Here is an 11,986-nt window from a genome sequence, read left to right as displayed (position 1 = left end):
TGTCCTGTGCTCTCTCTCAGAGGCATGGGTGCTGGGAGAGAAGCTGTTTACCCTGGAGGAGGAACACTAGGAAGAGAGATCGCCGACCGACACCACTAGACAGGTTTGTATGTGTGTGACTCTGTGTATGTTTGTGAGAATGTGTGTATGGCCATGTGTGTGCTTCTCTTTCTCTCTCTCTCTCTCTCTCTCTCTCTCTCTCTCTCTCTCTCTCTCTCTCTCTCTCTCTCTGTGTGTGTGTCAAGAGGGGAACACCAGGAAGAGAGATCCCTGACCGACACCACCAGGCAGGTATGTGTACGTGTGTGTGTGTGTGTGTGTGTGTGTGTGTATGCATGAAAGCGAACACCAGCAAGAGAGATGCCTGACCGACACCACTTGACAGGAGTAGTCTCCTGGAACATTTCCAAGGGGGGATCCCCTGCACCCCACTCCCCACACTAGATAGATAGATAGATAGATAGATAGATACTTTATTGATCCCCAAGGGTAAATTCAACCCCCTCCCCTTGGCACACACCGTACTTGCTTGTGTCAGGAGGGCCTCAGTAAGAAGGGTTACGCCATATAGTGGGTGCTTTAAGTTCTTACGTCATCTGTGACTCTCAGGGTTTTCATACATGTCAGGGTTGGATTCCAACACTCTCCAGGCCTTAGCCTTCATAGGTTAGATGTGTTTTGATATGTATAAGTGTAATTATTCATGCTGTATGGCAACCCAAGCCCTTTCTGATGTTAAGGATTCATCCCAGTTTTCTATCTGTCCCCACTCTGCCACTGCTGCTGTCCAGAACTGTGATTTTAGAGCGCAGGCAGCTCTGTTGGATTTGTTTAAAGGGCTTCGATGTTCCCATATGTTCCCACAAAACAACTCCACGTGGTTCGCAGACTGTGTTTACATTTATGTGCATTCATTTGGGAGATGCTTGTATGCAAAGCTGCTAAAAAGTTTTTTGTTGTTGTCTGGCACCTCCTGTTCTGTGAAATGAAGTGTCTTTATGTTCCACCACTTTGCTTTCAATTATTTTTTCCCTGGATCTGCTATTGGCTTGCATTGTATCTAACATGCAGGCCTAGTGTTTTTTGATGAACGCGTCTGCCAGATGACTAAATGTGAATATAATGTAGATGTTGAATCAGAGGAGAAGAGAGGGTAATTAAAGGATGATGGTTTCAGCGTGGTGGTCATTGGTCATCTCTAATTCATCCTCAACATTCCCCTCCTGCTGTTCCACAAAATCCCACAGTGCTATAGCAACGATGAAGGAGCGGAATCATAACAAACGCCGGCATTCCACAGGCGGAACGCCAAACGAGGCGGGAAGTGCTCCGACGTTCTCAGCTCAGCTTCGTCTGGGAACTCCCATCCTGACGACCCCTCTGGAATTCCGCTGGAATTCTCATCACGGCCGTCATTTGGCGCGTGGGAGCTTGAACAGGACACCTTCCCGCTGCCGGGTGTGAGCCAGACCAGGGCCAGATTCTGACCGGATCCGGATAAGAGCTGTGCTGCCATCTGGAGTGGTCTGGTGTGGCACTGGGCATGATTCAGTTACCCAGCATGCAGAGTGCCACGGACTCCAGGAAGTGATGTTTACATGGGATAAACATCTGGGTGAGCTGAGCTGACAGAAGGATTATGATGCCAACAGCATGCTGCCACAGAGATACCCATTCAAAAAGCACATGTCCACCGTCATTGTCCATGGCTGTTTGAGAGGTTCTTGGTAGCTTAAAGATTCAGTTTCCTTGATGTGCCTAGGCTGTGTGTGTGTGTGTGTGTGTGTGCGTGAGGGTGTGTTGTTGGACACTATGTTGAGTGTTGTTGGATTTGTGTGTATGCATGCTCATATAACTACCTGCATCTGTTAATCCACAAATAAAGTTCTATGATTCCCTTATGCATATAGCTTTCTTGGTCATATCCATCTGCAACCTCCTTTGGTTAGGCTACATATATTTCTGACATTAACAATACATTTGGCTGTACAGACATGGGGAGATGCCATGAAATGTTCTTATCCTGAATACCATGTGGTGCGGGTTCTAATATGGAACATTGCAGCTGTATGTCCCATGAAGACAGAAAGTTTGGCCTCCTAAAGGGACCTTGGCCCAGCCCATACAATTCATGACAACGTTGACTTCACTTGTCTGAAGACCTCTACTGCCCCCGTGTGGTGAGGAGCATTTATTTGTAACGCACCAGTCCAGAAGACATGCCGTTCAGCACTAATTATCCGTCGCCTTGTGTTGCCACCACACGGCTTTCACAAACTCACTTTGCTGGATGTAGGCTGGCAGTGCCGGACTGCATTCTCGCCATGCCAAAACTTGACATGCCGGGGGAGGCCCCAAACGAGCTCCACTGCTAGCGCGGGTTTGGGCACAGGCTCGGGTGCTGGCCCTCAGAGATCACATCAACAGCAGTGCAGGAGGCACCAGTGCTGGGAAGAGCCGCGGCTCCGGCAGGCCAGCCGGCCGGCCGGCCGGCATCACGGGAGGACGCCTGCGGTCCTGGGAGAGGATGAGAGAGGGAGGGAGCGCATTAAGGAGGCAAGCAAGCAGAAAGGCGGCAGGCGCAGCAGAGCAGAGCAGATGAGGGCAGGGCAGGGCAAGCAGGAGAGGCTCAAAGGAAAGTAAATAATTCAGCCAGTCCTGGCTTCTGCTTGAATCTCTAACACCCATATGGAAACCGCAGCCCAGTCACATGGACACACACACACACACACACACACACACACACACACACACACACACACACACAGTCTCACACACACACACATACACACACAGACACACAGTCACACATTCATACACACATGCACACATTCATACACATCAGACATTTAACATTTGGCCATGTTCTATAATTCTCTTATTCTCATTTATATATTTATGTTAGTTCTAGTTATGCAATATTTTATATAGGCTCTATGTTCAAATATTCAGTATAATATGCAGTATAATTTGCTGTCTAGAGAAAGACTACTGATGATGTGTAAACGTTTATTAATTTTCTATAGGTTATTATAGACCAACCTCAAACTTAAATATTTGATTGTTTTTGTCTTGATTTGATTATTTTATTATTTAAAAATATTCATATCGTTTATTTCCACTGAACTCTCCAGGCAGTTCCTTTGATAAATGTGGCCTGATATGAGCACAGTGAAGCCCCAGTGAAGTGGCATCCATTCCAATTATAGTTTCTAAGGGCCCAAGGAAACACCTCCGAAAATGTCATGCTTTAGTCTGGACTGTAATTATTTTGTTGAGATGCTTGACTAATGTAGAAAAGCTCCAAAGAGTAAATCTCTAGTGTCTCAGACTACAAAAAGCAATTGTTGAAAACTCCCACACATAACGAGTCGATTTGTCACATCCTAATAGATTACTTGCACAGGGATGCGATGTGTTTATTTTCGGAGGGCGCTTGAAGTCGGGGGGGCTATTCCAGTTTTTCCCATGGTTCCATTACACACATCTCAGACTCGCAAAGGTCGTATTGTTCTTCAGGCCACATATTGTTATATCTTTATTTATATGAAAACGCTCTACTGCAATAAAGAATTGTTTAACTACATACACACACACAGACCCCTTCTGTAGAGTGTTGAAGATGTTGGCTCAGATTCACCTTCTCCCTTCCTTGTCAGTTCAGACAGAAGGATGGTGCCAGCTCCCGCTTATAGTATACACACTCTCAAACAGACACACACATGTGCTCTCTCTCTATTGTACACACACATACCCCCCACCCCCCCACCCCCCCCCCCCCACACACACACACACATCCCAGACAGTGTGTGTTGCCCCTGATTGTCTCTGACAGCTCTGTGGTGTTTGGTGTGCCCCCCTGGACAGGGATCTCACTCCAGCGCTACAGGCCCTCTGCTGCTGCTGCTGCTGCTGCTTTCTCCACCACTGGCTGAGCAGCCGGCTCGTGTGGCTCCATCGATCGATTGGTGGAGGTAACAAATGCGAGGAGCAGCATGCATCGACCGCCGGGCGTCATGCTCCATCCATCCGCCTACAACTCCCATGAGGCTCAGCGTGCATGCCAGCCAGCCATGCTGGCAGTCTTCCTGCTCTCACAGGTGCGGAGCTGCCCGAGATGCTGGGTGATAATTAGAGAGGGACGGGAGGAAGGCCAGACGCTGGGCAGGGTGGGGTGTTCGCGTTGGCAGGAGACGGGGTGCTCAAGATGGTCACGGTGCCAAGGGTAGACTTATGGCTATAGACCCTAGCTGAGTCACTCCACTCAGTAGTATTCCTATTCTGGAGATCATCACGTAGGGTAGAATCGAATAAAATAAACTGGAAAAAGTACATGAATATTTAACTTACACTCAGTATACATTAATAATTATAAACACAAATTTATGAATACTTATTAAGTATTCATCTTAATTCATCAATACATCTTAATTTATACTTAATTTATACTATTTAAAATGCACTCTAGCATATGATGCTATCAAGTGCAGATGAAAGCAGTTAATTTCACAGAACTATGATGTTGAGAAACTGGTTTATTTTTTTTATCATGCTGGAGTAATATTTTCTGCTACAAATTATTCTCCCACAGATTTCCTGCACTAGCAGAGGAGTATTTTGTGGAAGTTAACAGAGCCTTTATATATTTTCAGTCTTTATGATTCTTTTTTATTTGCAATTCAGCAGTAATACTCTTGAGTGTAATCAGGTCTGTATACAGTAAATCACTGTCAGAACTTCTGTTTGCCAGTTGTCAATACCCAACGAAACACCAGTCCAACCATTTCATCGAAGAGACGACACCCATCATGTGATATAAATTATTTATTTACATTTACAGAAAAAAAAAGAAAGGAACCATCACAACAATGTTAAACTATCTGTAAATATATTGATACATAATCAAACAGAGTGTAATTCTTAGGCTCCAGTCTTCATTGGTGTTGTATACCACAAATGCAAGGCAACACGTGGGGGTCCGTGGGACTCGTCCACCTCCCCTCCCCCTCCCGAAAACTGTCCGACCAGGGGGTCCTGACCCGGGGTGGGGGCAGCGGGCGTGACTGGGGGTGTCTCTTTCACCCCCTCCTCCCATTGGTTCAGCGGGGTGGGCTGCATGGCCAGACCTCGCCTCCTCCTCTTCCTACGTGTGCTGCTATTGGATAGAAAGAGAGGAGGGAGGGGCTAAGACCGAAGAGCAAGACCATCCCACCACCACCACACATAAGCCCCGCCTCCATCTCGCTCTGATTCACCAATACAAAGAAGGGAATGGGGGACTGACAGTACATTCAACCAGTCACATGTAGTCTCAAACTTGTTGAGATGTTGTGGTCACAACCCCTTTCTAATCTATATCCCATAATTCTGTAAGGGTGTGTATGTGTGACCACTCCTACGTCACTATCACATATGTGTGTGCATCTGTGATTTTGATGTGTGGTGTGTGTGTGTCTGTGTCTTAGTGTATGTGTGTGAGTGTGTGTGAGAGAGAGAGTGTTTCAGATGAGTCGAGTGGAGGCGCGCAAGGTGTTTTCTGAGTTGTAGTGTGGGACGTTCTGCTTCTGACGCGCTATCCTGTTGGTCCGCGGGCACTTCCTGTCATAACGACAACAATCACAGAGAGACAGCCAATCACCATCCAGCTCGGCGACAATTCAATGCTCTGCCTCACTTTATTGGACAACAACTTTGGACAGAAAGGGCTAACAATCGAACAAAGCTAGGCCTTAGAAACAAACAGATAACCCATCAAACAACAAATCGATTTAAGATAATGCAGCCTTTAGAAAATTCTCTGCGATACATCTTTATTGAAGCATGGACGCATCAGTATCACTATCAGTTTGGCTATACAGTAATAGCACTTTTTGACAGCACTGTCAGGTGTCCTAAACCTCCGTTCTGAGTGTCTCCCTTAGGCTTGCGTTCCATTGGCGTCTTTGCATTTGTTCCCCAAGTCTGAATTTCAGTCAGTAATTTGAAGAGGCAAACAGAAATGATGGCGGAGGCACAAGGTCCCTGAGACAATCTAAAAGTCCAAAAAGGTACTGAGTGGTGATTCACTAGAGAGCCGTCTATGGATTCCTCAGCACGGAGATGTGAAGGATAGCTTGAGGATATCTGGGAAATGTTTGAATCACAACACTCATTAAAAGTACCTTTTTTATCCACTGAAGCCCACACTTACACCACCTACCCGCACTCTCTCTCTCTCCCTGTCTCTCGCTCACTCACACATACAGACACACAAACATGCACACACTCACTCTTGCTCTCTCTTTTCTCTTGCACAAACACACGCACATACTGTACACACACACATACTGTACACACACACACTGAGGTCTGTAGGGAGGAAATGGATCCTCGGCCCAGCTGTTCCTCACACATTTTTATTATTTCTCTATTAGCAACTTTATTTAAATGTCATGTTTTGCATAGGTCAGATTGTGCCTGCAGCTCAGAAACACACACACACACACACACACACACACACACACACACACAGACACTCAGACTCAGGCAGGTCTGTCGGGATGCTTGCCTTTTTAGGGGGCAGAAAGGTCCTGCTTTAATTTGATCTGTTCTGCCAATCACGGAATAGGACTCAAAACACAAGTGCTCACTTCCAGGAAAGAGAGAGAGAGAGAAAGTGTGTGTGTGCGCCACTGGGTGAGTGGGCAGTTAGGTGCGTTTATGTTTGAGTGCTTATATGAGTGAATGTGTGTGTGTGTTTGTGGTTAGGTGTGTGAGTGTCCCAGCATGTGACACTCTCTTCCTGGGTGTCTTTTATCATCCTCAGAGACATGGGCAAGCCAAGCATCCATAATGACACAGCTGACTCTCGCTCCACACACACACTGGAGTCTGTGTTGATACATGTTTGTTGTGGGGCAGAAAGGTCTTGCTTTAATTTGATCCAAGCTGCCAGTCAGAGTGCAGGGCTCACTTAAGAGATGGAGTTTGTGTGTGTCGCCTGTTAGTGTGTGTATTGGGGAAGGGTGGGTGTGGGGGGGGGGGCGGGGGGGGGGGGGGGGTTATGCCAGTGTGTGACTAACCCTCTACCTGGAAGTTTTTAATCATCTTAGAAACACCAGCAGGCCAAGAAGCCATAATGACACAGTGGTCCCTGCACCCACACACACACACACACACACACACACACAAACATGTCACCCACATCCTCACTATCACACACACGCACACACACACACACGCTTTCTCCTAGAAACACACACATGGTTAATGTGCGCCTGTGCTGCTCTGCTGTGTCTCTCTGCCTCCTGAACATTCCCAGAGTGCATTGTTACTGAGCGGCACCGGGCAAAGGCGAGGAGAGGGGAACCAGCCTCCACCTGACAGGTACAGAGCACAGCGAACAGTGTGTTTGTATGTGTGTGTGTGTGTGTGTGTGTGTGTGTGCAGGGGCGGGGGCGGGGGCGGTGTTGAGTGGAGGGAGAGTAGAGATAATGGGGGAAATTAGGGGGGGGGGGGGGTTGTGTCATGTTAGAGGAGAGGAGGGGAGAGGGTTGTAATTAGGGGGGAATGTGAGGATGTGGGGAATGTGAAGATCCTGAAAAAAGAGCCTTTCACAGAATGGAGGTGGAGGAAGGTTTGGGGACAGTTGTGTTGGTGGAGGAATTTGGGATTGGGGGAATGTTGTGGTGTGTGTACATGTTTGGGGAAGAGGGATTGGGGTCTGTTTACAGAAGAAGGTGTGTGTGTGTGTCTTCTCGAAAGGTCAGAGCAGGTGTGTGTGCTGAGTACACAGTGGTGACGACTTGATTATCTTTCTATCTTTCTTTCTTTACCTCTCTCATCACCTCTCTACATGTCTATCTCTGTTTCTCGCTCTCCCTCTGTCACTCATTTACTCTTGCCTTCTCTCCTCTTCCTTACTCTGTCTCTCACTCATTTCATTCCAATCATGACATTTCTCCACCTGCCAATCATTATGTAAATGGCTGTGTGTTTATGTGAGTGTGTGGGTGTGAAAAGAAAATAGATGGCCTATTTCACATTCACGTGTAATTCCTATGAGAGTGTGATCAGTCATCTGGCCAATCATGGTGGGAGGTACTCAACGTACTGTGAGACACCACAAGATAAAAAAAAATTGTAAAAAATAAGAAAAAAAAATGAATTATATGAAACTCATATATTCCTACCTCTGTGTATATGTTTTTAAAGTGGACATCTATGTCTAGGATTTAGCTTCCATACCAGTATTATGTCATAGCAAGGACAGACAGCTAGACAGTGAGGTAGATAAACAGACAGACAGACAGACAGGCAGGTAGACAGACAGATAGATAGATAGATAGATAAGACAGACAGACAAACAAAAAGCCAGATGGGCCGACAGAGAAATTGGAAAGAAACGCATAACTTTCTTCAGCAGGTTAGGACTATTAGCAGAGGGGTACCACTGCAGTGCTAGAGACAGCCGAAGTTGCCATGGAAACCCATCACACTGGTTGGGGCTTGGGAGACTGAGCCGAACTGAGCAGAACTACCCGAGCACTTCGTATGTCATTCTCACAGTCCAAATACATAATACACATACAGTTTATACTATACACACGATACACTGTATACAAGTTGTCCTGTGCTCCAGTCATGACTACAGGAATATATGGTGCTGGTTGAAATGGACCTTAAAAGTGGAGTCTCTGGTTAGCAACCATACACTTGAATTTAATGAAAAGAAAACCATCAGGATTGCATTCTGGGTACGCACAGGCCCAGAGACATTATGGACAAAAGCTGGTTTTGATTGGACATGATCAAAGAACACTCCAATATAACTGTATACTATATATTGGAGTTCCTCAGTGTATCATAACCCCATGTGATAACACCATGATTGATTATGGTTGTTAGCCTGTTGTGTGTTAATGCGGGGTGGGGTATCAATTTCCATGTGTGTAGGTGTGCTTGACAAGGTGACTCTTACACCACAACTGACATGTGGTCTGCATGTGCACATGTATTAGTGATAATAGTATTAGTAGTGTGTGTGTGTGTGTGATTGTGAGTATGTCTAAACGTGACTCACATATGTGTGTAAGTGAGCATATGTGTGAGTGTGTGTGTATGTGTATGTGAGCATATGTGTGAGTGTGTGTTTTACTCACCGTGTAATACACAACACCACCAGACAGATGATGGCCACCTGCAGGGCTCCGATGATGGAGGCTATGAGAACATATCGGACCTTTCCGGAACCAGGCACCACATACATCACATTGTACTCTTTAGTGTCACACTGTGGTCCGCTGAAGCCTGAGTGACAGCTGAGAACACACACACACACACACACACACACACCCACACACACACAGGTCTTTAAATAATATATTTTTAAATAATACTTTAAATAATATATAATTGACACAATATTAATAATGCTGAATTTCATATTGGTTTATGGTTTTGTTACACACATGACAGGTGACTAGTTACAAAGATAATGACTTGGTGGGTATAGTTCAATAAGCAGCCAAGTGAACTATCCAGATGTCCTGCTATCCAGATGTCCTACTAGACATCATGCAGTCAGAGTAATGGCTATGTGCTGTAATGTGTGAAAGTCTGTGTGTGTGTGTGTGTGTGTGTGTGTGAGTGTGTGTGTGTGTGTGTGAACCTATGAAGTGGATGAAGTAACTAGGAAATCCGACTTCATGAGAGACAACATAAAATGAGAGAGCTTTTAAAATCTTTGTCTCGCTGGCTCTGTTTACGTATGCTGTACTTCAACAAACCCTACACCCCACCTATTCATTCTGTTCATTCTATTAGTTTAATGCCTTCTTTCTCTCTCTTTCTCTGCCTCTCTTTCCCTCCATCTCTCTCAATGTATGAGAGAGAAAGAGTGTCTGGTAGCTTTTGCATTTAAGTGCATGCTGTTTTAGCATATTGTTTTAGAAACACTCCAATTGGAGACATTCTACCAACAGTGCACTGCAAATCACACCAAATGTGTGTTTGTGTGTGTGTGTGTGTGTTTAGACTAAGACTCATGGAAAGTAAGCTAAAAAAAAACTGCCCAATGCTGGCACAGGCTTATACAGGGTAGGATAGAGGGATGCATTTCAAACACTGTGAATGACAAAGACTAGAGGAATGGAGGGAACATGGTGAGTGTGAGAGGAAAGAGAGAGGGAGGGGTGGAATATGCCTCTTCTTTAATTACAATCTGTGTCAGAGAACTGCTCTGTGGGGGTTACTAATAGAGAGAACACCTGCAGGGTTATCCTCTTTACGTGCATGTACACACACACACACACACACACACACACACACACACACACACACACACACACACACACACACACACACACACCACTGTATATACACATACAGACACACACACACACACACACAGAGCACCAACCCCATACACCAGCTGCCAAAGATGCGTCACCTCACTTTCGGTCTCAAATTTGAATCCAAATGGCGTGAAAGTAATAGAATAATGCCCAAACACAGACCGTGACAACAAACACAGTTGTGTAAACACATCCTCTCACGACAGGAAAAAAGAGAAAAAAAGAAACTAACACTAACTGCATGTACAAAATGTAGAGAAAGATTACAAATGAGATTATAGCCCTGGGTCTTGACTCTTGACAGAAAATTGATGACAATTCAGAAAACATAGGATGGGTCCTTTCAATGTCACTGTAAAAAGATCCAGCAGTTGGAATGTGTGAGATTATAGACCCTTTCAACAATAAAAACAAAAACAATGCTTGAACGTTCTATTTGGGCCCCAATCTACTTCCTCTGCATTAAGATAACATATGGAATGTTAAAAAGGAAGTCTTGTGGGGCCAACTATGATGCTGATAATGGAACTCTCTTGAAAGGGTCTATAATAGTCTGATTCTCTCCCTCCTCCCCTCCCTCTTTCCCCACGTGGTCACTCCATCTCTCCTTACCTGCAGGTGGGAGGTGAGAGGCTGTTTGGGTACTGGCAGTCTCCATGGATGCAGTAGTTATTGTAGCGTTCCGGGCAGGGGATGGACAGTCCTCTGGCGTTGGCCTCCTCTGCATGGGTGGGGGGGGGGGGGGGACACACACAGACCAAAGGGTCAGAGACTGGGGAAGGGGAGAGTGGACACCACTGACCAATGGACAGCATATGCTCAGTCAGGTGTCAAGTGAAGTGGTGTAGAGGTTACCAAGTAAATAATCAATTCTGATCCGGCCTGGCAGATTTTCTGTTTACTATGCATGCTTTGGGTACAAGCATGTCTGTGACAGAGTGTGTGTGTGTGTGTGTGTGTGTGTGTGTGTGTGTGTGTGTGTGTGTGTGTGTTTGTATATGGGGAGGGCTGATGCTCTGGCTTCAGTTTGTCCTGTACAGTGTAAGTGTTAGAACGTAAGCGTTATGACGCCATGATGTCCATGTGTTTAACAGTCACTGGATGATGCAGAGAAAATAAGAGAAGAGGAGAGAGAGGGGGGAGAAAAGGGAAAGAATAGAGAATAAGGGAAATGAAGAGGCAGAGAAGAGGAGAGAATGGAAGGAAGGAATAAGAAGTACAAGGGATGAAAGGATGCGATTATGATAAAAGTGTGAAAAAAGATGATGGATAGAGGGATTAGAACAATGGAGGTAGACCAGAGAATAGAAGTGAAGATAAGACAAAGGATTCAGAGAAATGGTGAGAGAAGACATGTAAAGAGAAGAAAATAAAAGACAGGAAGTGAGTGAAACGGAAGATGAAATGATAAGAGGAGAAAAGCAACAGAGGTGAGAAGAGGAGAGCAGAGAACATGAAAGGAGGCAATTTCATATTCAGAAGGTGGGATTAGAACAAAAGATACATGGAGAGATACAGTAACTGCACACACACGCATACACACACACAAACACACATACACATACACACTCACACACAGACACACACACACGCACACACACACACGCACACACGCATAATAAGAATAGATAGCGTCTTGTTAGATGCTAAGG

At 45.5% G+C, this 11,986-nt stretch overlaps 1 protein-coding gene across 1 annotated transcript in view; it reads right to left on the bottom strand.

Moving 5' to 3' along the window:
- Window positions 1–5,015: 5,015 nt before the first annotated feature.
- tmeff2b (transmembrane protein with EGF-like and two follistatin-like domains 2b) overlaps window positions 5,016–11,986 on the bottom strand; it is a 67,981-nt gene continuing 61,010 nt past the window's right edge. Inside the window, 3 exon segments of the mRNA XM_042081112.1 lie at window positions 5,016–5,598; window positions 9,141–9,299; window positions 10,947–11,055. Of these exon segments, the coding sequence (XP_041937046.1) occupies window positions 5,502–5,598; window positions 9,141–9,299; window positions 10,947–11,055 (365 nt within the window). The 3' untranslated portion in view covers window positions 5,016–5,501.

The sequence above is a fragment of the Alosa sapidissima genome, chromosome 23, assembly GCF_018492685.1.
Source record: "Alosa sapidissima isolate fAloSap1 chromosome 23, fAloSap1.pri, whole genome shotgun sequence".
Taxonomy (NCBI): Eukaryota; Metazoa; Chordata; class Actinopteri; order Clupeiformes; family Clupeidae; genus Alosa; species Alosa sapidissima.
Note: the sequence above shows the minus strand (reverse complement) of the source record. Positions and strands in the feature narration are given on the sequence as shown.